The sequence below is a fragment of the Filicampus tigris genome, chromosome 2 (genome assembly GCF_054856515.1).
Source record: "Filicampus tigris isolate MCC_2025a chromosome 2, RoL_Ftig_1.0, whole genome shotgun sequence".
Lineage (NCBI taxonomy): Eukaryota > Metazoa > Chordata > Actinopteri > Syngnathiformes > Syngnathidae > Filicampus > Filicampus tigris.
This window is the reverse complement of record NC_141218.1, coordinates 13,957,147-13,981,065: the sequence shown is the minus strand read 5'-3', so window position 1 is coordinate 13,981,065 and position 23,919 is coordinate 13,957,147. Positions and strand designations below refer to the sequence as shown.

Genomic DNA, 23,919 nt, shown 5'->3' with positions numbered 1-23,919 from the left:
GCCACCTAGTGCTGTAAGTGCACTGATGCAGTAATATTAGAAGCTCAGTTGACATTTCATTTGCAATTTTATTTTATTTTATTTTTTTTAAATGCATGAGATTGGGAATAATTTAAATGCGCACATGAAAATGTTTTCTACAATTTTCGTTTTAACTCAAGACAGACACTTACCGGGCAACTCCACTCCTCATACAGCATGTGGCATGTAATCTGTTGAGTCCAGCCATGGCTTTTGATAGGCTGAAGCCGGGCAGCCCAAACAAATAGGAAGGCCCCGGGTTGGGGGAGCTAGGCTGTAAACCTGCAATGAGAAGGAAGCACAGTGATGACGGGTCTCACTGGTGAACAACTAGAGCCAAGTTCATTTCCAAAATATCAAAAGTGGCACTTCAATTTAGAACATAAAATGTTATTTAAATTATGTTTATTTGTTAAATAAATTAAAAAGTACCAAATACGCTGAAAAGATTAACATAAATTGTTGTTTTGAGTACCTTCATTAGGGAGCTGATGATGACAACGTGTCTACACAATAAATGCCCATAAATACACATAATTAACTGGCATACGACAAGACTTGAGTCAGAGGTTTTTTCCAAAGTTGGATTCGTAAAGCACGATTACAGAACATTAAAAGATTGGTGATGGAATATGTCCCTCCCAAGCCGAGACACTTCGTCCCAGCTGCAACTCTGCATGAACAGAGGACTCTGCAGACAACAACAACAACAACAACAAAAAAGAGCAATTTCAAGCCTACATGCATGATTGTCAGCAGTAACATCATGTGTTCACAATTAAGCCGAAGCATCACAGGACAAAGCAAAACTAATGCACTGAATGGAATGACCAATTCAATGCTATCTCCAAAATGCACTGTTCAACTACCCGTGGTGTGATTGGTCTATTAACTACAGCACACTGGTAGGCATCACGTGAACTTTGCACCCGAATATGCTGTCACTTTTGCCACGAGGAGTTACAGTACAAGGAAAACAGTGTGAAACAAAGTTCAAAATATGAATCACAAGTAGGAAATGTAAGCGTTAATCAAATACACACAGGTAGATAGTACCACTTTCGTGACAGCCAATGATAACAGATGCCACATCAAAAGGTAAACAGTTGCTATTTACAGCTTTGAGGACACGAAGATGCACTGCTGCCTTTGAGCAGGAAGATGACGCATCAATTTAAAGACTTGCTTTGCAACTCCAGAGGAACAGGACAAACTTGATGTAAGGCTCTCAAAATTCTCCCAAGATTACCGCAAACATACATGACGAAATGTCATATGACAATGGATATTTCTATTTAAAACTTCAACCCACTTTGTTGAAAAGCAAACATTTAAATAACATCTTAAGCACACCATATAGTTGTAGCAGGTATCAGAACATGGGCCCCTTCAACTAAAGCAGTTGATTTGGTGTGCCTTATCCAGAATAAGGTGGTCAAAATATACATAGAGTACACACAAAACAAGTTTGTAATATTCATCTTGAGGCTGAAATTTCAGGTTGAACCTAAAAAGCGCTGTAACCTTTACAGGTGAACTTAATTTTTGACTTCTGTGAGAGGTATGCTAGCATAATGAGCCATATAGTGTTTTAACATGCAGATAGGATTTCTTTTGGGGGTGTCCATTTTGGGTCTGTTAGAACAAGGACATGTCTGGTCTGGAGGCACAAGGTCCTTTAAGTCATCAAAAAGTGCATAGCATCATTCACACCTCTCCAAAGTGCTTGTAAATCCAGACAATGGCAATCGAGAGAAGGACAACTTGGTGAAAGTGTTTAACATCTAATGGAGGTCCCCATAAAAAGGCATTTGGGATCTCTACAGGTGAGAGTTTGTGAATGCTTTCCATCAGATGAAAAATGAACGCAGGATCACTTGCGCTGCACAACTGTCTTGGACTCCTATGGAGACACTGTGGAGGAAGTCCGGACGGGAGGCAAGTTACTCTTCATCTCCTGCCATGAGGAAGCCCAAGACAAAGTCAATTGCTTTCTGACGGTCATGTGATGTCTGTCGGCCTGCCATACTGGGAGGCGGTCGGATGAGGAGGCTGGCAAAGAGGGTGGCTGGCAAGGAGAGAGAGAAAAAATATTGTATGAAGAAAGTGTAGGGCTGAGCGATTAAAAAAAAAAAAAAAAAAAAGAAATCTAACTGCCTTTCATTTCCCCTCAATCTTTACAGAATTATGTTTTACCAATGAGGCTGGCTGTGAGGTTGTTGTTGTTTGCATGCTTGAGCAGCTCCTTCAGGAAACCCATCAAGTAGCGGAACACATTACGGTGGGCACGGGGCAGCTGGGAGATCAACTGAAAATCAGAAAAATACATGTATGACTATCCATTGCATCAAAGTGAAATGTTTCTTTCATGCTAAGCTACACAAATCGAGGATGTCTAAAACAGCAGGAAGAACATTGAGGGTTGATGGTCACCTGTTTGCAGAGACGGCTGTCGTGGGCACAGTCCAGACATCGTTGGTAGAGTTCGTAGCACACGACCGGCTCGGGCAAGGCCTCTAAGAAGATCAACAGTGCCTCAGCCACGGAGTGGTTGCAACCGGCTTGATGACAGTGTTAAGGAGGAACAAGAAAGTGGACAGTATAGGAGGGATCCAGATTAAATGCCATATATGAACATAAATATTCCACTAAGGGTTCTTCACATTGTGATAAAATAATCCTGCTAAAACTACATTACTCTCCCTCACAAATTACAACTGGATGGAAAATGTTAGATGGGTGGAAGGATGGATCCAACTTTCTTCTGTTTCTTGAATCGTGACTATGAGAGATGACATCAAATCATTTAAAAAGGAAAGGTAAAGAAGTTGACCATCAACCAGATTTTTGGGGTAGAAATCACAACCCTTTACAGGGCACTCATTCAAATATATAAGAAATCTAACCTCAAGAAATCACTGGACTACATTTCACAGTCGCTCAACTGATTTTTTTGCTTTGACGTTCAAATTTAATTCGATATGAGCGCTTGATGGTAACTCACTTCACAACCAGCAGAAGTTTCGCAAATAGTGAACAATTCTTAAAAAAAAAAAAAAAAAAGAGGCTTCAAGATGTTTATCACTTCTCCCAGTTCCCGTTCACTGTCAGAGTAAACAAAGTGAATTATAATTGTTAAAACAAGCATGTTACCTTTTCCGAAGGAAATTTTGCTAGCGTAATGCTAATGCACAAAACAAAATCCCATAAACAGGTTAATGAATAGCAGTGGTTTAGGCCTGCACGATATGTCGTTTGAACATCACGATTGCGATGTGCGTTGCTGTAATCGCCATCACAAGGCCCTGTATGACCACTTCAAACTAACAAAGTGGTGAAACTTCATCTACTCAAAAAACAATTACAGACACCTTTGCCAGCATAACTCCTTATGATAAGAAGTCCAAACAGCACCAACAAATCACGGATGCAATATGTTTTACAGACTGTTTTAGTTATTGTTATATTTTTGTGAACAACTCAGGGGGCTAATGCACCTGCTCTTTAATTTTTAATATTTTTGTTCTAATTTGTTTATAACTTTGCTGCAGTTTCACAAAGGTTTTTTATCTTAATGTTATATTTTTGTGAACAACTCGGGCACTAGTACACTTGCTTTTTATTTTTTTAATATTTCATAGTTTAGTTTAAAGATGTTTATAACTCTGCTGCTGCTTTAGAGGTCTTTTTTATTTATTTTTTGAAATGACTCAAAAGACTAGTGCACCTGCTCTTTTATTTTTTTGTTTAAAATATATATTTTACTGCTGTTTACATTGAAGTGTGAAATATGTTACATAATGTATTATGTTACAGAGACATGGCCTCCGTGATCCCTTTTATACACAGCAATCATCATTCACAGATGAACCCCCTTTGTCTGGATTAAACAAAATTATACGAATACAATGATGTCCATCCATCCATCCATACCGCTTATCCTCACAAGGGTCGCGGGGCGTGCTGGAGCCTATCCCAGCTGTCTTTGGGCAGTAGGCGGGGGACACCCTGAATTGGTTGCCAGCCAATCACAGGGCACACAGAGACAAACATCCGCACTCACAATCACACCTAGGGGCAATTTAGAGTATCCAATCAACTTACCATGCATGTTTTTGGAATGTGGGAGGAAACCGGAGTACCCGGAGAAAACCCACGCAGGCACGGGGAGAACATGCAAACTCCACACAGGGAGGCCGGAGCCGGGATCGAACCCACGACCTCTGAACTGTGAGGCGATCGTGCTAACCAGTCGAACACCGTGCCGCCTACAATGATGTCATGGTGAGTTAACCAAATCATTCCTAAACAAATCTATTCAAGTCATCTGGTGAAAATTCTTCAATTTTTAATATCGCTATATATATCGCAAACCCCCCAAAATTGCAATGTCATTTTTTCCCCAATATCGTGCAGCCCTAGTCAGGTTGCAGTGTTATAACCCTTTAAGCAAATGATATTTGAACATAAATGGTGCACCAACACATGTAGACAGACTATATAACAATACGTAGTCACATATTGTTTATCCTATGTGAAAAATGACCAATATTAGCGCAGCTTCTTAGGAGTTATGGCAGTCTACTTCATGTATGGTATATGCATATATCTATGTTATACTGCGCCACACAATGAATTCATCATGCTGGAGGAAAATTTAATAGAGTATATTTTTATAAAGTAAAATATCATAAAGTGCTATTATTCTTGTTAAAAAAACATGTTGCATTTTTCTTGTTTAATTAATGGCATTTCTATTACTTTCAATAAGGAAAGATAATTTGAGAGAAATATTTTGAGTTGCGAGAATGGTAGTAACAAGACCCACCAGTAAAATTGGCTTTCCTTTTATATTCATATTTCATTCATCATTTTCTTCTCTGCCTGGATGAAAGAAATCACAAGGTTCTACTACCTATAAAGGACCGCGTTTAAGGTTATTTTCAATTCAAACAAGTCAGACTTGTTAATCTGCTGTTTGTTATTGTAGTAGAGTGAAGAACTGGCTTCATGAATGAGGATACGGATGGCATCTGGAATGCTGGTATCCAGACTGTCAATGATGCTCTGCAGTTCCTCCTTTAATCCCGGCGTTTGGAACAGGTCCTCCTGAGAGATGGATGCAACACACAGGGAACGATTACTCAAAAGTCATATTCACATGTATACCCAGTCGATGTTACAGAATGAGAAGTTCCATTGTAGCATACTGTAAATGTGTGCTGTACAACCGTCTTCTTAAGTGATCGCTTTGTCTTAAAATGAAGGGTGTTTATGTATAGCCCAACATATCACCTGATCACAAGCCTTGGTGAAGAGGTGATTGACCAGAATCCACACCTCCTTAGGGATCTTTAGGGGTTTGTCCTCTGTGCTTGCGCCATCGGCCAACAAGAAATTCACCTTGGACTTTTCCTGTGAGCAGCAAAGGCACAGTTACACTTGCACACGAGACCGGTAATTCCCAGCCACTGTGCCACGGCACAGTGTGTTGTAAGAGATCTTCAAGTGCGTTGCATGAAATTATCCAATTACACTTCATTGGTCTCAAAATGATCCACTCTATATAATGCATCTTTATATGCATTAATCAGTTTTTGTCACAAAGAATCACTTGAGGAGCCATTGCGCAGCTCTTTTCGCCTGCCTTGTGGCAATATAAGACAGACGCATGCATATACTGTCCATTGAGATGAATCACCTATCAGCTCAGTACGACACCAAACTAATATTAGTCATTCTTTGCAGAGGATAAAGAGTACTGAGTACCATTGTCTGTCTACATGTGTGGCTGAGCCGTTCAATCCGTTGCTTAAAGAGTTATAGCCTCATAACAGATGTTATGAGGCTGTCAGCATCAGCATTAAGCCATGCGGTTGTGTTCGTAGTTCGAGTGACTTTTACCGTCAAGACATACATTTTTTGTGGTCATTTTGGCTTGGTGGTAAACTGTGAGATTTTTCCAATGTAAAGTATGTGCCTTGGCTCAAAAATGGTTGGGACACACCGTGGCCCTCTTGTAACAGCCTGCTAAATGCTGATATATTAAAGCCTAGATAGACCAAACCGACGTCGGAGGTCCTGAAGCGTCGTGGCGTCTGAATGCGCCGTCTGATTAGCAGAGCACTTGACCCTTTTTTCATCCGGCCGCGACCCGGCTACCCTTCCGGCCGCGACCCCCCCGGCCAAATTCATAAACATTGTCGGCCCCCACTCCGTTCCGACCTCCGCCCCCCCCAAAAAAACAAAAAAAAACGTGCACGGTGCCCCCGCGGGAGAGATGCTAACGGAAGAGGTTCATTTAAAGACAATTAGCTGGCTAACTTACTATTCAAACACGCTGTGGACACGCTTCAAACGCGCCACTTACTCACATACTTACCCATGTAGTGTATGGACCTACTTTTCCAGGCGTAGGTATTCGCCCTGTGATTTCCTCACCGCGACATGCGTGGAGTGATATAATTTCAAGTGTTATCAGTGATTCAACTCATCTGTGAATGAATGCCGTTTACGCAATAAAAAGAAGCTGCGCTCCGAGACTTCTCCAAGTTATTAAGTTATGAAAGACAACAATCCAGCTGCGTGTACTGTACTGTACTTCCATTGCGAGCCCTGGGGTTGGTTTTGTCGTATTGTATAATTATTTGTACAAGTCTGCAAGCATTCAAGTTACTTATTTTCGACACGTCCCCTTCTTCACACTTTCCGGCCTTCAAAATAAAAGCATGCCAGCAAACCACTACACAGCAGTTTTGCTACGCCGTATTTCTGGAAGTAGGAAAGTGCATGATGTGCCATACTTGAGTGCTGCGCGCAGCTTGAATATACTCCCGGACACAAGTTGTTTTGAATGAAGTCTAAAAAGAAGCCTTCCACCGAGTAGGCTGAGATGAAATTTGGCCGCCTCGCGAACACGTCACACGCAAAATCCACTTACGGCCATGCTTAGTCGAGCCACTTTTTTAAAATTTGTCACCCCCCACCCCTTCACCCCAAAAATGGCATCTGGCCGGGCTGGAGGGTCCGACCCAGGGATGGACTTCGCAGCGCTGCTGATTACTGTAGGGACCACCGTCGTAGTGTCGTAACCCATAAGGAAGTGTCTGGTGGGCGTTAACACATGTTGAATCGGCGTCGCGATTCGTGACATTTGGTCAGTCTGATTGGCTGTTAGCTAGCAAATCAGCGCTCGGAGCACCAACGGGAAGTGACAAATGCGGATAAACAGTAAGCACGCCCTCGCTGCCTTAATCTTCTTACAAGTACAAGAGTGAGGGTTGACAATTTAAGTATTTCACCATAGTCAAGAACGTGAGGGTTTACTTCGCATGGAGTTCATAGAAGATTCAAGAATATAGCTGAATGCATTGTTTACGTTTTTATAATCCGCCCCTGGCGAATAGCTTTCCGGTTGGATTGTTCTAATGAGAAAAAGTGACTACCGCCATTGATGGTATGGAAGGGTATTACATCTCACACATGTGCAGAAGGTACTTTAATGGTCAGCGTCGCTGTCTGTTGTTGCGGTGTATTTTTCCAGTGTTACGTGCCGACAGACGGCCCGACGGCACAGGGGGTAAGCGTCTGTCACTGTTGGCCAACGTCGGATTGGTCTATCTATGCCTTTAGACTAATACGAATTCAAATGACAAGAGATAGGGGTGCACTACCCAACAACCTTTACACATTTATTCTTCCATCAAATTATTTTCTTTCCCTAATCAAATTCCCATCATTTATGTCCTGCAATTCAGCAAATATCCGTCATAATGTTTTACCTTCTCTGTGAAGGTGTCCTCCCCCTGAGAAAGAAGTCAGCCCACAGCCAGAATGCAGAGTTGGAAAGGAATGATCAAGGCAAGGAGAGGTGATGAAAGGAAGAAAAAGAAGAAAGAAGATGGCACCAAGCATCAGAATCAGAAAAGAAAATTGATTGATGAAAGTCAGCATAAATCATTGCATCCACACAAATGTAGGAAAATTGGAAACAGGGGGGAAATAAAGGAGTGATAGCTGTGCTATTTTAGAGCTGATCCAAAATAGCAAAGTAGGACCTATCACCTAAATTAGTTCTCTCACTTACTTGTTTCCTATATCATTGCTACTTCCTTATTCACTTAAATACACGCCGAAGCATTTCATGGTCTTTAAAATTAGACTCATTGTGTGACCGAGTTCACCCAGAGCGAGTGAACAAGCCCTCACATGTCCTCGTTCTGCTTGCAGGGGCCTCAGTACCAAGACTGACAATCGAATCTAAGCTATGTTATGTTTCACAGTATATCAACTAAGCTGTGTCAAAGCCTCTTTGTCAACTAATCTCAAGTTTCCACTGCAATTCATGTTCCCCTTACCAAGTCGATGAGTTTGGTGATGGGGATCTCCCGGATGGGCTTCTTCATTCTGCACAGGGTCTCCAGCGAGGTGCCGAAGCAACTGGGCAGGTAGTTGCCGGAGATGGTGATGAAGTAGTCCTTGCCTCGGTCCAGGTGGAGCACTAGGATGTCCTCGATGCAATCCTCGCCTGAGTTGAGCAGCGTTACGGAGTCTTTACTCACGTAAACCTCCAGGTAGATCTCCAGGGTCTCACCTGCTCACAAGAAAACATTCTTCATTTATTGCTGAGAAAAATATACTCCATACCCTAAATTATGAGTGTCAAACTTGTTTTCATCATTTTCATATTCATGGCTAGTTTTGAACTGAAGTCAAGGATAATTTGTGGGCCACTTAACATGATACGCGGGCCTCGATTTTGACACCCGTGCCCTAAATGAAAAGTGGTGTACGTACAGTATACAACAACCACGGGACACTTGCATGTACTGTGACACAAGACAGAAGTTGAATGAAAACCTTTGCCTGCTACCAAGACGGGAGCGGAGTTAGTAAAGTGAAACTATATTCAAATCTTGCCTGCAGTTTTACAACCCCGCAAACTGTCCCTTTAAGTGGTATTAATGTTGTGGCCAAACAGATTTAAGATACTCCAAATATTACATGATTATCGAAAGCGTTCTAAGATGGACATGGAATGCTGAGAAATTACTCGGTTCCAAGAATCCCTCGCTGGGCTCGGCACGCAGCCACGACTTGCAGTACTGCGAGTCATTGAGTTTGGGAATGAAGGCGAAGTGGCAAGGGACCTGCCCGTCGTTCTTGATGAGCAAGCGCTCCCTCTCGAGCTGCCGGAACTTCACATTCTTAAACGTAAACTGTGGGTGAAAAATGGAAAGAAAGCATTAACATTAAATACTGTGAAACTGACTATATCCTGGAAAGAACTGAATGAAACTATTAATGTGGCTGGGAAAACAGGGGCAGCAGTGGTGACCCAGTTGATGAAAAAACAAGTTCGAGGTCCATTGGAAGTAACCTCCAGATCCAGTCAATGAGGTAGAGCTGTACCAACTAGAAAAAGTTGCATTCTATCCTACGCCTGGACTCTGTTGTTTTCAGTTGGCACTTCCCAGCCTCCCTCATGTTCATGAGTTTTGGGTATTAACTGAAGGAATGTATGACAAAAAAACAAGAGCAGCTCAAATGGGATTTCTCCAAAGAATAGCCAGCCTTAGTCTAAGCTTCTTTGCCAGTGGGCTGAACGGGTTCGGGCACTTGATATGGAAGCCAGCTAGATGCCTCCGCCTCTAACGGGAGGTATTTCAGTCACAAATCAACCAGTAGGTTACACCAGGGTCGACCTTGCCTAGAGCATGCTGGTGGGATTATAGGGCTCTTTTTTGGCCTGAGAATGCTTGAAGGCCCATGAGGAGATATTGAGGTATGTTGCGCAGCAAACGGACACCCTGTTCAAGCTGCTCATAAAAATAAATGGATAGAGTGACTGACAATCATTTGTGAGAGAGATTTACTTACTTCGCTCCTGCTCAGAGACACAGAGGGGAGGAAATCGTTCTCCATTCTGTCCATGGCACGGACAATCTCCTCAAATACCTTTTTGTGGCGCTGCTCATTGACCACCTTCACCTGTTGCACAAACAAGGGAAATCCTGAAAAAACTGAACACATTTCACAACTGTAAGTAAGTCATCAGTATGACCCAACACACTGTGATTATCCTCAACGCAAGATTTATTGCTTGGCTTTTTGCGTATTATGCCACTATGATAACATTCATTATAGTGTATAAATACTGTACCATAATTTTCAGACGATAAGGTGTACATAAAATCCTTTCATTTTCTCAACAATCAACAGTGCGCCTTGTAACGAGGTAGCCCCAAGTATGGACGGATGTCAGCTTTTCAGTTTGTCGTCTTTTATTCAAATTCCTTCCTATTACACCCTCATAGCGGAACTACGACTACTTCCTGCTTCTGTGTCTAAGAATCATGGGAAAAGTATTCCTACTAGCCTAATGCTGCGGTCAGCTGTGCATTTCTGGCTGTATGTTTCCAATGTTACAATGTGGGATAATATCATTGCGTCTTTGGGACCGAGAGGTAAACCACGTTAAATTCTTTCCTATTTTGTTTCACATTCATGTTTGCGTTCTTATTCTCACCCGCATCTAATCGCTACCAGGAGTCTGTTTTCATCATGCCAGAACTAGAAGTACTTTCTACTTTAATGTCAAAGAATCATGGGAAATGTAGTCCTACTGCGCCAGTTAGACCCAACGTAAACTGCGCTTTTCTGGAGGCATATTTCCAATGTTACAATGTGGGACTGGACCGACACAAGGTAAAAGACAAACCAGCCTCCAATAGCTGCCGGGACCAAGCAAAAAAGGTTGGATAATGGTGAGTTCATTGACTTGTTTACAGGTGTTGAACTGTCAACCAAGAAAGCATTTAGCATTAGCCAAATAACATAAGGGCCGGTCACCAGATTGACTAGCAAAGTTCAAAATACGAATGTGCTTGCTAAAATTGCATTCCGCCCCCTGCCCCCCTGATTTGTTAGTATGGATTGTTAGTTATCTAGGTCATGGTTGGATTGAGTCAACTGGACTCTTTAGCTTGTTAAATTTGTTGTGTTTTTTCCCCTTCTTTTCCTGAAATGCGAAAGAAGTCTTAATTGGTCCACTTCTCACCCCTATCTTGAAGATGGAGCTGACCGGTTTGTGGTCACTCGTTTGCAGCTCCATGTGACTGCGATACTTCAGCTGCTTGACATTGTTGCCCCGCCACAGGATCCTGTCACACCATGCTGGAACGCGACACTTCCCGCTAGCGGAAAAGAGGGAAAGGCTTTTAGGGACTGCAGACCCATACAGACAAGCTGACTCTGTATCTCTGCACCGATAGCGACGGGAAATGGCTGCTTTGCTGACCAGGTCGCATCAGAAAAAGAACTAAAAATGTGTTGGAACTGTGCTTGGTATATCCTGGAAAACTTCTGTAAACCTTACTTACGTAAAAAGCGTTTTACCTTGAGTCCCATCTGTCTGTTTTGGAATCGTATTTATAAGTTGGGATGAAGTTGATCTCTCCTTCTATGAAGTCAGTAAAGGCTCGTTTGGTCTGCCGCTGAATGTTTAGCTGTGTACCAAAGAGTTCAAACAAAAATGATGACAGTTTATTCTCGTGTCTCAATAATCCTAAAAATCCTTTTCACAGGTGATAGTTGGCATTGATGGATACCTCACCTGATCAAACTCTTGAAGCTTCTTCAGCTCATTCTGGGAAATGAGATGCTTCACCTCAGCCGCATCGTACATGAAGAGACGATAGTTTAAATCGCCGAACCAGATTACCACACTACAACACACAAAGGCCAAATCAGTCAAGTAACAACAACAACAACAACAACATGAAATAAAAATGTATTTACATGCTGTCTGCAAAGCTTATGCTTTTTTATTATGACTGAATTGTGATTAAAAAAAAAAATTGTAAGAATAACAAACAAATCTAAATAGCGCGAAATAAGAAGCACATGCACTCTGGCTATTAAAGGCTGAGAACGAACTCGTGCTTGTGGATACTAAGAGGGGGGTGATCCAGTAGGTGGAAGGTCATGCGGGCACAAATGTCTTTATAGTCCTGGTTGCGACGCTCAAAGTCCTCGACGTGCGCCGCGAGATGCGAGTTGACGATGCAGAAGCTGGTGTTGTGGAACACGAACCTCACTGCCACACCTCCTTTGTTCCCCTGTACAAGGCAAAATGTCGATTTGAGCTACACAAGAACAACAATCCTGAAATGCGCAAGTTGGTCCCAACGAACCATTTTCCCCATAATTCCGGTGCCGACATGTTCTGCAGCTACTTCTGTTACATGTTTCTTGTGTATCTTATTGACGTAGACCACCAGCATCATCCCCACCAGTCTAATGATGCGAACCTGTCAAAAATATGCACGTTAATGAAGGAAACATGATCAAATATGCTCATCCACTCACCCTCTTGTACTGCGCTTTAGGGTGTAGGCCTCTCTCAACTGCCTCCACCCACTGTTGCTCCTTGGAAGAGTCCATGTAGAAAAACGCCTCAGTGCTCAGGTCCAACTCTTGAAAACTACAATCAATCAAATTGTATGTACACTGAGCAAGAACGACAGTGAGACGCACGTGTAGCGTGGTTGTGAGAGAGTCAAATTAACAATCATCACTGACCCCACGGCGTACATATCAGGAGGTTCTCCGTCACAAGAGAGCCACGACTCAAGGCTGCTGTCCGGAGACTGCCCGTTCACATTCCATGTACCACTGAAAAACCTGCAGAAACAACAGGGAGCATTCATGTGCACTTTAGGGAAAGTGGTGGCAGAAAGAAGTCGTCAACCTGTGTTTTGTAAATAAGAAAGTAATGCTCATAGATAGCCATGTAGTATCCTAAAGCGCATCGTCTGGGTTTTTCATGCATTTCAATACAAAAGTTGGCAATAGTACAATTACAGTATAGTTGCTCAATCTTTCAACCAAAAAAAATGGACAAAAAACATACTGTCAAAATTGAAGATGGAGATGAATTTTGGGCCCAGGTTGACAACTCAAATACGGTTACAATTTAAGCCTGTTACAGATAAAACTGGCTGTTGTTTTATCTACACACGCAAAAAAATTCTTGGATGCAGAACACGATTCGAAAACTGCACAGCTTTACGGTCAAATGCACATTAAGTTGCACACTTCAGAATTCAACCCAAATTTTCTCGAAAAAAAAAATCCCCTCCAACTGCTTTAATTTGATTTTCGTTTTAGTATACATCAGGTATGTTTTTAACAGTTAACATGACAGTTAAGAACTGTTTTAATGTTACATAACCTAACCTCAATACATCAAGATTTGGATCTATACAGTCAATACACATTTTCAGATGGCCACAGTTTGACATGGAATAGATTAACTAAATTTCCAATATTTCCTCTGGGGAATCTCGCCCAGTGTCCCAAAATACAATGGGTTTGACCTCAGAGGTTCTGTATCCTGCAAATTATCACGTAGAAAGGAAGCTTTTCTACCTAAAGTTCTGGATGTCCACATATTCGTTTTCCTTCTTTCCCAGGCGGTGTTTGATGAGGTATTCTCTCTGTCCTGCCTGGGTGGAGAACATGGCCTGTCTCATGGTGTTTGTGGTGGGGCTCTCACACCAGGACGGAGACCTGTCAGCCCGATCGAAGCTCGACCTAAAACCACTGCACGAATTCAAAAACAAAATCTCAAACTAAAAGGCAATTGAATGATTTGGGCATCTTTCACAATCTACAAAAGTAGGGTAACTCACTCTGGTCTGGTGATACCAGTGGAGTTGTCTTTGGCTTGAGAGGAGACGGCTCTCTCTTTAGGGATTGGGGCAGGGGGCAGCTGATAAGTTGGAGTGGAGGAGGCTTTGCGGGGAGGAAGAGGAGGAACAGGAGGAGGATCCCTCGAGGCCACTATCCTGTTCTGGTGGTTCTTTTTCTCCTCCACTTTCAAAGTGTGATTGAAGTTGTCCTCAAAGCCGAAATCTGAGGCCAAAGACTGGGCTGAAACATCAGATGCATATGTAGATAGTGTTATTGGATCATTTCAATGACAAGTTACTGGATGTTTTAAAACATTTATTACCTGCATTAGTGTGATGCATAGGTGTGTTGCTGTTGAGGGCAGGAGGTAGTGTGCTAGTCAAAGTAGGAATGTTGACTCCAGAGTCCACACAATTGGCAGTCTGGTGTCCTCTATGAGGCGGGACCGGGACTCGACCTCCCCTTTGAGATATTTGTGCAAGGGGATCCATTGCACCGGCCTTGGTGGGATTCAACTGAACTGGAGGACAGGAAACAAAATGTGCAAAAGTGAGTCTGATGTGATGACTCAGTCATATTTACATATCCTGGAGGCACACCTTCCCAGTATTTGTCTTGAGCTTGATCTTGTTTTACTAATATACAGTACTACTAATGTTTGAATGAGAGCAAATAACGGTAAAGAGAAACAGGATGAGCCATTTAAACTGTTAATATTAAGATACACTCTAAAGTCTGCTTTCCATGTTTATAACTTTGGTACAGAGTCTCAGATAATAAAACTGTGTTTACTATTGCTGTAGTACATTGTGTCATATTTACATAGTTCCAAGATTCCTCATGTAGCTTAATAGGGTGAGTCAAAGAGATTTATAGTATGATGTAGTGCAGTTGTGCACAAGTGCAAACAAAAGAAGTACAAACTGAAATCAAGGTTGTCACTCTGCCTAGCAATGCTGATTCATTCATTGGAGGAAATAGACAACTGTCATCATTTGAACTGCGCACGAGTCATCACATCTTCCTGAATGTTTGTACAACTCATTTTCCTACTGCTCAGAAAGTTACTATCTTGAACACATTATATTTACTTAACTTCAGCCTAGTGCAATCCACTGGCAAATCCAAATTGTGGTAATGAGCGGGAGCTACTGAAGCAAATAACAATTGCAAGTTAATAATGTAAAATATTAACTATCTAGCCATCCATTTTACTATGGCCAGAGTGTCCTCTAACTGGAGCATGTCTGTCTTTGAGCAAGAGGATAGCTACACCCTTTGCCTCCACGTACAAGCCAATCGCAGGGTAAATAGCCATAAAATTCTAAGTTAATGATTATTTGCTCAAAACAGTAACGTTTATCAGGTTGAACATTAAATAACTTGTCTTTGCAGTGTAATCAATTAAATATACTGTAGGTTGAACATGATTTGCAAATCTTTTTTTGTGTGTAGCACAACGTCCCAACTTCATTGGAGTTGGGTTTGTAGAATAACTGTTAATTACGAATAATATTACAATGTAAAAATCCATGCAGTCTTTACTATACATTATCATCAATATTATGTGCCTCAAAATGTTTGCTGTGCATAAGCGCCTGTAGCATACTATATTTATCATCGCCTGTACACATACAACACAACTTTAATTATATAGCGCATTTCACAACAGCTGCAGCTGAAACAAAGCATTGGACAAATAACACAAAACAGCAATAATACAAGATAGTGAAAGCTATAGATTAAAACAAAACTAATGATACTAACACATATACAGTAGACACCAGAAAACTGCAGAATTATTGTATTAAAATGCGATATAAACCCTAACCTCCTACATAAGTCAGTTAAATGAGCCACTAGACTAGATCATTAGTGATACACTTATTTCATACATTGTTCAGAAATGTAGCAATCTATGCAACCTAGCCATTCATCCATCAGTCAAAATGCATGAGAAAATGTATTCCAGTGACAATTTTAAAAACACAACAAAAAAAAAAAAAAAATATCTATAATGCTACGATCCAACGTTTACAATTATATATCATGAGCGGTTGTGGGTTTCTTCTTTCTTTCTTTTTTTAAATATAATAGTTACTATGAAGGTTTGTATAAGAACTGAATGGCAGGCCGGATTTAAACATTCTTCGTAAAAGGCCCATATGCTATCGGTTCAACAGCACTCCTACTCTATATTGGCCAATAGGTTTCCAAGCAAGTGCAATGGCATTTTGGAAGCAAAAAAAAGGAAATCATAAATCCACACTCAGTCAATATATGTTAGTTAATTAAATAATTAGCTAAAAAAAAATAAAACTCATCCAACTGCTTCACGCACATGCTGACCTACCTTGTTGTTGAGCGCTTATCACCTGGGTGAGGAAAGTCTGCGTGCGCTCATCATCCTGGAGTTCTAACAAAAGTTCTGGGGCTTTTTCTCCTTTTATTCGTATCTTGAGTCCAGCTAAAGGCAGTTGGGCAACACATACACGGGACACCTTTAGAATTGCCATAAGAAATGCAGACTGTCTTGAAAACAAAGCAACGTGATTCCACAGTCAGCCCATTCAGAATTCTTTCAGAGAGCCCGGGAAACTCATGACCCGTGACTGCTACTAAATAAAGATGTAAACACTACTCAAAAAAAAAAAAAAGCTGTTTGGTCAAGTTGGAATAAATTCCATTCAGCTTGCTTATGTTCCCACTGGCAGCCTTGCAAATAAGAAAAAAAAAAAAAAGATAGTTTGGGGTTTTATGAGCCAAAAATAGTTTAAAAGTACTCACACACTAGGGAGAAGTCAATGAGAAGAGCCTCCTCGCCCTCTGCAGTGACAGACAAATTAGCTTACACAATGTTGGCATGCAGGCCAAAGGTCATTTGTGGGTGTAGCTAGTCTAAAAAAGTAAGACATCTTCCTGTTGTGTATTGATTTTCGGAATTGATATACAAAACAAAACATGCAATTTTGACACCCTGCTCACGTTAGCTCAATCATCAACCACTCAGTTTTGTCTATGCAGAACAATAAAGCCACATACCTTTTACAATTTCAAATTTCCCATTAATGGGTATGGAGAGCTGGGCCACTGGACGAGCCACGACAGCATCAGGGGTTGCCAACACACCGAGTCTGCATGGCAACAGAACACACTCACGCTTAATACCAACATCCTTAATTGTTTGCATGATTTCTGAATATTCAAATTCAATTGTAGATCATGTATACACAGCCGCTGAGGTGAGTTTTCATTCCCTTATGATGGCAAGTCAGTTACATGCACAGCACTCTCGGTGATGCAGAAGTAGAGGTGTCTGTTTATATTTGGTTAATCCATAAAGTTATCCCAAAAAATATGAATTAAATGATTATGCACACATGCAAGGATGTCTTATCGTGTAATTTATTGTCCAAGTGCTTTAATCAATATAATAAAGTAGGTGGGGGTCATAATTAGCCCCTCAAAAGTTTCAACATGACGACCGTGTGATATGCCCTCTGTGTACTTCCTGCTTCTATTATCTCACTATCGTTTTGGGCACTGCTGGACTATACTTTTCCTTAAGATAAATATAACATGCTAATTGATTCTCTATGCTAATGCAATTTAGAGAAAGATACATAATTGCTGCAGACATTCAAAAGGTGATATTTGACATTATAGTATTTCCTCAGAATGGCCCTCTTCATTAATCACCTGGTAGGTTGTTCATGTCAATAAATAAATGCCTCACCTCTAGTAGAAGACTTGAATACAAATAAGGCAGTGTGCCATTAGACCACGCTTTTTACTATGACATCTGATACTAACAAGTGAAACGCAAGATGTCATAACTCACAGTGCCCGAACAGCTGATGTGGCATCTGTAAAGCTGACGTCTATGTGGAAAACAAAAGTGAAAATGCTGCTGTATGCAATATGCACGATTGCGAGGCTAAAAGATCCCAGGTGACTTTGGGCGAGAGGTGGAATACCCTGTGGAGTGGTCCCCAGCCAATCTCAGCACACTAATAGACAATAAACCTAACATGAATGCATTCGGGATGACGGTCTAGTTTGAAACCCTGAACCTCACAAGGGCGAGGCAGATGCGCTAACCATTGCCCACTGTTCTGCGCTATGAGGAATCTGCAAATTGTGCAGAATTTGTATGAGGACAACTGAACCATGCTCAGTGAGTCTAAAAACAAAATCAAATGAGACTTTCAAGTTGTGTTGTTTACAAGGGTACTAAAATTCACTCAACTTTCTTCTTGTGTCATTATGTATTTTTAGTATGTTTCATACAATCACAGGCAACAGTGAGAATGAAAGCCCAACGGGTCTGTTTGTCCTTCTAATAGTTAGCCGAGCATAAAGCTTGTGTTCCCATGTGAGTTCCATTACAGACTTCAGGAATTCCAGATAATGAGTGGAGGAAGCTGGTAGCTGGCGCGAACTAATAGTTTTGTGCCTCACCCTAGAACAAGACAACCTGCTGGCTTCTCAATAACGTGCACATACTGTAACACAAAGTCAACAGCGCAAGCGAACAACTCTTTAACTCGGAAAGCTCAACGCTGCAGGTTGTCATGACAAAACTTAAAGACTATCGCAAGTTACGGTGAAGTGGACAATTTTAAAACAAGACCCGGGTGGAATCCATTTCACTTTCATGGTAGTACGACAAGATTGCCAGTAATCATGTGGATAACTGAGTATTAGTTGAGGTTCTGTCAAGTGAGCGATGTTTCACGCTGTAACTTTATATTTGGTCATTTTCTATGTCCTGGTTTGTTTCCATTCCCATCTGCCCAGACTCTTAATATAGCCTACCACCGCTAGTTAGAATGTATTGCAATGCCCCCACAAGTGGTCAAGGATAGGCATAGCTGCTGCTGCACTTTCAATCGTTTTATTGAACAAATGGCAGCAAAATAAATGCGTAATATGACACAGCATGCAGACGGGATTCCTGTTAGCCAGTTTACATGCAGCTAGTCGCTAACCTGAGTCCACAACAGCCAACTCTACAATGTCATATGCTGACTCCCACATCATTCACCAGACCTCACCTTTTAAATCCACACACACTCAAAGTCAGATAATATACTGGAATATGGAACAGGAGGATTGTGAATGCAAATGGACAACAATAACTGCACTTCACATGCACATTCTGCTGGTGGTTAATACATTTTTTTTTAATCCAATTACTTATCATTGCAATAATTGCAAGGATAATCAATTCTGAATAAATTAGGGAGCCATTCGCGCATTTGGGGTCTCGCCGCGTGCTAACTTCCGGTCGCTAAGCTAACACACAACAATCACAATGACAACATCAAACTATTCAAAGTATACTCATTTAGCGTAAATGACATATTACCCTTCTAATTGCTCCAGTTGTTCAAGTGTCGGCAAAGCAATCAAAGGATCCATATCTGATTTAATGAACCATTTGCAGTTTCATAGTGCATGCACGTCTGTGTACATAGACGTGCACGGCTTTCCTGAGATACTCAACTCACAACTCATCTTTGTTTATAGACCACAGAGACTACCACAACTTAAACAAAGTGCTGCACAGAAAGCGTGATCATGTATAGAAGAGAAAGCCTTTATTGTTAGTTTATGATGCAGATGCAGCAAAATGGAGGTTATGCAAACCTAATCAGATACTAAGAACTACCAGGATGAGGATTTTTCCCACGGCTCGAGTTTCTCAATCCTGTGACCGCAGCGTCATGGCACGAGCGGCCGACGGCGGTGCCTCGCTCGAAAGGTGCCGAGTGGGGAGACAGTGAGAGAGACAGTGAGAGAGCTTCAACCATTGGCATTTCGTTGTTGCCATGATGAAGTTGTCTCGCAAATGCATAAACTTTTCCATCTCCTTTGTAGTACTGGCTCACTGGTAAACGTGTTAAAAAAAATGCAGAGTTGAATCACTGAACATAAGAGCAGACACACCACAAAGTTGGGTGGAGGAGCTATTCCACATACAGACATTTGCGCTTTGAAGAGCACCAGCACCTAAATATTGAATATACAAGCCCATGTTACATCACATTTAAAGAATGAGGTTATTTTTTTCTCCAAGATGGTGTCCCAGAAGTTTGATTTGGGACTCTGTAACATATTCCAAATTTAATTGATCTAAATAGAAAATTGTGAGAGCCTGGGTTCAAATCCCTGTGGAGTTGGCATGTTCTCCTCGTTCAAAATGGTTCTCCCAGTTGAAAATCGTGCATCGTAGGTTCACTGAAAACTTTAGATTGTCCCCAAGTGTTAAGGGTTGTTGTTGAAATGCTGTCTATTATGCACCCTGTGATTGGCTGGTGACCACTCCAGGGTATACCTCGCCTCTCACCCAAAGTCAAATGGGTCCACACACCCGTCATGAGAATAACCGTTAGAGAAAACTGATGTATAGGAAATTTCATCTTAAAAATTGACCAGTCATCAAATAAAGCGTGGGTGGCTTAACATCTCTTTTATCATGATTTTCTAATCCATAAAGTACTTACACAAACTGTCCACCACGTTCAATTAGTGACAGCAGCCTGGGCTCCTTCTGACCAGCCCTCAGTTCCAGACCTCTTACAGTGTGAGCAGCACAATCAAGGAATTATTGAATCTCAACATGGAAAAAACTATCTATCTGTGTCTATCTGTAGATACCCTGAGTAATTTCCTTATTTTTTGGTGCATTTTGAAAGAAACCGTGTCTTCTAGGTTGGGAATGCAGTGTTGCTGTGATAATTTGTAGCAACAAGCCATGCTTTTGAAAAATGAATGGGAAATGTAGACATAAACAGTGACGTTGGTAGAACAGTAAATCAGTAAATAAACTGGTTAGTAAGAGATAATCCAAAAAACCAAAGCATAGCATGTTATTATTAAAACGAAGGAGATTTCTTAGCACCGGGGGCTCTCATTCAAAACAATGAAAAGAAAATAATAAGAGTAGACCACAAATGTTTGGGACAGTTACATCAGACATCGACACTGAACTCTCACTTAAATGTGTTTTTCCTCACGCAGCGTGAACGTCGAGTGAGAGGACTACAGGTGAGGCGCTTGCTAGGCCACGCCATTTAAAGTCACAAAATACATTCCTGTGTGCGTGACTAAATCACACTTCATAAATTCGGTTCATTCCTGTACATGCTCTTTGATTACATTTTTATATGTATTGTTTTTGTACAGTATAGTGCTGCACCTCAAAAATGTCATAACAGTAAATATTAAGTACTGCACTAACTGAGAGTGACTTTGTGTGCTGCATGACCACATATTCTCTTACATTTCCTTGCAAAATAGTTAATTGCACAACTTGGTCATTATTACAGCAAACATTTATATGAAAAACACTTACGGGCCATAAATTTGAAAACAGTCCAAGGGAAGAACAGGAAGTAACAGGCGCTGCACAAACTTGTTCATTGCGACCTAGGGATGTCCCGATCACATTTTTTTGCACCAGAATCCGAGTCCAGGTCAATAGATTTTCACTATCTGCCGATACTGAGTCCCTAGCCAATACCTCTACAGCGCAATAAAGAAGAAAAAGAAGATTACAGCCAAATGGTCTCAATTTATTTTATTTTTTTTTAATTTGGGGGAAAAGGGTATCCTTTGTATATGGCTGTAAATCACCAGTGGTTCATATCACGCAAAGAACTAAATTATTGGATTATTGACTTTAGAAATTAATGAAATTTAAAAATGCAATCTTTTTCAGCCTACACCGATCATCTGAAAATTATGTGGTAACCGGTAAGCGATTTTCGATCATGACAACCCAATATCGAACCGTTTGTAACCTCTGTATTTTATAATTACAGTAAATCAAGGTGGATCAAACAATTCAACCTCTTAAATATAAAACAAACAAATAGAAAATATTAAGTACGGCGGTAACCCAGCGTGCTGACGTATTCCTACGCCATTCGTAACCGAGAACCGTCGCATGTCGGGTGTATCCGGCGGTCATGTCGTCAAAAACCATAATAATTACTTGGGCGTTAGGCCGACACATTTCTGCACTAGTGTCACATCCTATTAGCGTTTCTGGTTAAAATTATTTAACAATTGACAATCAGCCCAAGCTAATGCGCACGGTAAGTATTGATAAGCACGTCATCAAATCGCATTATTTTATCATTGTTTTGGTTGACAGCCCCCTGGTGGAACAAATGACAGATACAGGCGATGAATGAATTAGTATTGTATGAAAAGAAACTCCCATATTGTTCAAGTATCCTAATGATAACTTTACATAGTCAGTGAGTACATGCTATGCTAGCAAGCAAGCTACCTAAACAATGATTGAATTAAAGGCTTTTTCTTCTTCATTTCTCGTTTTTTTAAAAGGATATTGCCAAGCACTCCTCGCTTCCAATCCCCAAGGAGGAATCCATTCTTACCAAACAGAGACAAGTTTTACCTCGGGGCTCCTAGGAGGCTAGTCGTCGGCTCCGTCCATGCGTCCGGGAGGGAAAAAGTTAAATCCCCGCCCGGTGCGGCGGAGGTGGCGGCGGCGGCGGCCTTCCGGGTGAAAGCAGCTCAGTGGTTGGTCGCCGATGTATCCAGGGAATGGCTTCGGACATTCAACAAACCTTCGAATTTAAGATGAGCCCCTCGTCGGATAACGATAAAATTCCGGTATTGTGTTTTCTTCTAGCTACACACCACAGCTCATATTTGACAACAGATGTTGAAGCAAGTTGGGTGTCTGTAGAGAGTTGAGGAATGGACTCAGTCTGCTGCTTCTGTTTCTTCCTCCCTCGCTCGCAGCTGGGCCTCATATCGCACTTGAAGCGCAGTTAGCGACCTCTTTGTTCAGGAGGCTGCGTTCTTCTTCTTCCTCGTTTTTATATCCGGTAGTTTAAAGGCTGTATGGCCTTTTACTGCCCTCCTATGACACTATGCCTCAACTACCTGTACAATTACAGTCCCCCCCAAAAGTATTGGGAATACAAGGTAAATTCCTTTGTTTTTGTTGTGCGCTGAAGACATTTGGGTTTCAGATCTAAAGCTGAATATGAAACAGAAGTTCAAAAGTCAAGCTTTTATTTCATAGTATTAACATCTATATGAGTTACACAATTCAGGACAGCGCACATTTTGTTCGAAGCCAAACACCTTTTAGCTATGAAAAGGGTCACTGGCGCCATAAAAGGGAAGGAGAATCAGGCAATTGCAATCCTGAATTTATCCCACCTCTTATTAACCTACACCCACGTGCCACTTTTACAACCATTAAAACAATTAAATTCATTTTAACATTGTTCATGGCAGCAGAGTAGATCTAATGTTCAACAAACTCACACCATGTAAATTGGCTTTGTGGGAATTATTGCTCGTGTCTCATGTACTGCTCGAAGTTGTGATTTAAGGTTTTGTTGGGCCACAGAGGATCATTTCAGATTGGGTCCCGACTTCCAACATATTTTCAAATTCGGGAATGACTGCATGATTAGCACAATGTCAGAAAATAGCCAGAAATGTTGATCGTGTTTTCAGTTGATCAGTCACAATCTATTAATATTTGACTAAATAGCAGAGGATTTGGACTTTTTAAAATTTTATAAGAAAAATAGTTAAAAACCATAAACTTCCTTTCTGGTTCGTGCGCCATAAGGTTGCTGGCAGCATATTTTCCAGATTTTTTTTTCTTTTGTCAGTGGGAATGAAAATACCTTGTGACTACTTGTGCTTGACTGTCATTGTGCTTTAACTCAGTTATACTTACAATTTATACATGATGACCTTTATAGAAATGCTTAAGTAAAATCAGTCAGGATCAAGATTTATGAATGTGTCGTTTTTCTTTAATTATCGTACGACTGAATGTGCTTAAATATTAAGTGAACTATTAATAAACACTCTTCCAGTTCTCTCACAAACTGAACTATTCTACGTAAAAACATTGACGTCATGTATAGCCTACATGTGATTAAATTCTCATTTAAAATGATTACTAATTAGTCCATCAAATGCCATCAGATAAACGCAGATTTTATGCCTGCAATCTTACTTGTACCACTTGAGGGAGTCAGAGGACCACAGTGGTCTCCGCAGGCCTCATTTTTAAATCCTGTGTTACAAATTGAAAGGTTGTGAATGATTGCATCTGCATACCATCATCCCAAATGGATTCATGTGCCAGGGAGGAATATTTTTGGAGGTCCTATCTCCTTACACGTCGCCGCCTGT

General features: G+C 41.1%; 1 protein-coding gene and 1 long non-coding RNA gene across 4 annotated transcripts; one reads left to right on the top strand and one right to left on the bottom strand.

The window, feature by feature from the left end:
* Window positions 1–409: 409 nt before the first annotated feature.
* Window positions 410–22,551, bottom strand: ocrl (OCRL inositol polyphosphate-5-phosphatase). Of its 3 annotated transcripts, XM_086023326.1 has the most exons (24): window positions 22,080–22,550; window positions 20,226–20,305; window positions 16,759–16,850; window positions 16,504–16,542; window positions 16,070–16,183; window positions 14,039–14,236; window positions 13,716–13,956; window positions 13,453–13,626; window positions 12,604–12,705; window positions 12,391–12,505; window positions 12,216–12,332; window positions 11,959–12,140; window positions 11,636–11,747; window positions 11,419–11,528; window positions 11,081–11,216; window positions 9,901–10,011; window positions 9,074–9,239; window positions 8,379–8,614; window positions 7,803–7,826; window positions 5,317–5,436; window positions 5,046–5,130; window positions 2,455–2,582; window positions 2,218–2,329; window positions 410–2,089 (listed from the first exon to the last, which is right to left on the bottom strand). In XM_086023326.1, the coding sequence occupies exons 1-24, from the start codon at window positions 22,119–22,121 to the stop codon at window positions 1,965–1,967; spliced, it is 2,961 nt and encodes a 986-aa protein (XP_085879452.1). In that variant the 5' UTR covers window positions 22,122–22,550; the 3' UTR covers window positions 410–1,964. The 3 variants fall into 3 exon arrangements, with proteins under 3 accessions (XP_085879452.1, XP_085879453.1, XP_085879454.1); XM_086023327.1 differs by lacking the exon at window positions 16,504–16,542 and having other exon boundaries at window positions 22,080–22,551; XM_086023328.1 differs by lacking the exon at window positions 7,803–7,826.
* Window positions 10,388–11,828, top strand: LOC147151457 (uncharacterized). Its single transcript, XR_015085677.1, has 3 exons — window positions 10,388–10,487; window positions 10,570–10,787; window positions 11,607–11,828. It is a non-coding gene; the product is annotated as an uncharacterized LOC147151457 (long non-coding RNA).
* Window positions 22,552–23,919: the final 1,368 nt, after the last annotated feature.

What these genes read in the sequence shown, in the direction of transcription:
- ocrl (XM_086023326.1), bottom strand. Translation starts at nt 22,121, where the DNA reads ATGGATTCCTCCTTGGGGATTGGAAGCGAGGAGTGCTTGGCA. An exon ending in AGCTTCAAGAGTTTGATCAG is followed by an intron (nt 11,529 to 11,635) that starts GTGAGGTATCCA and finishes TTTGGTACACAG; the next exon opens with CTAAACATTCAGCGGCAGAC. An exon ending in GCTCCATCTTCAAGATAGGG is followed by an intron (nt 10,012 to 11,080) that starts GTGAGAAGTGGA and finishes TTTGTGCAACAG; the next exon opens with GTGAAGGTGGTCAATGAGCA.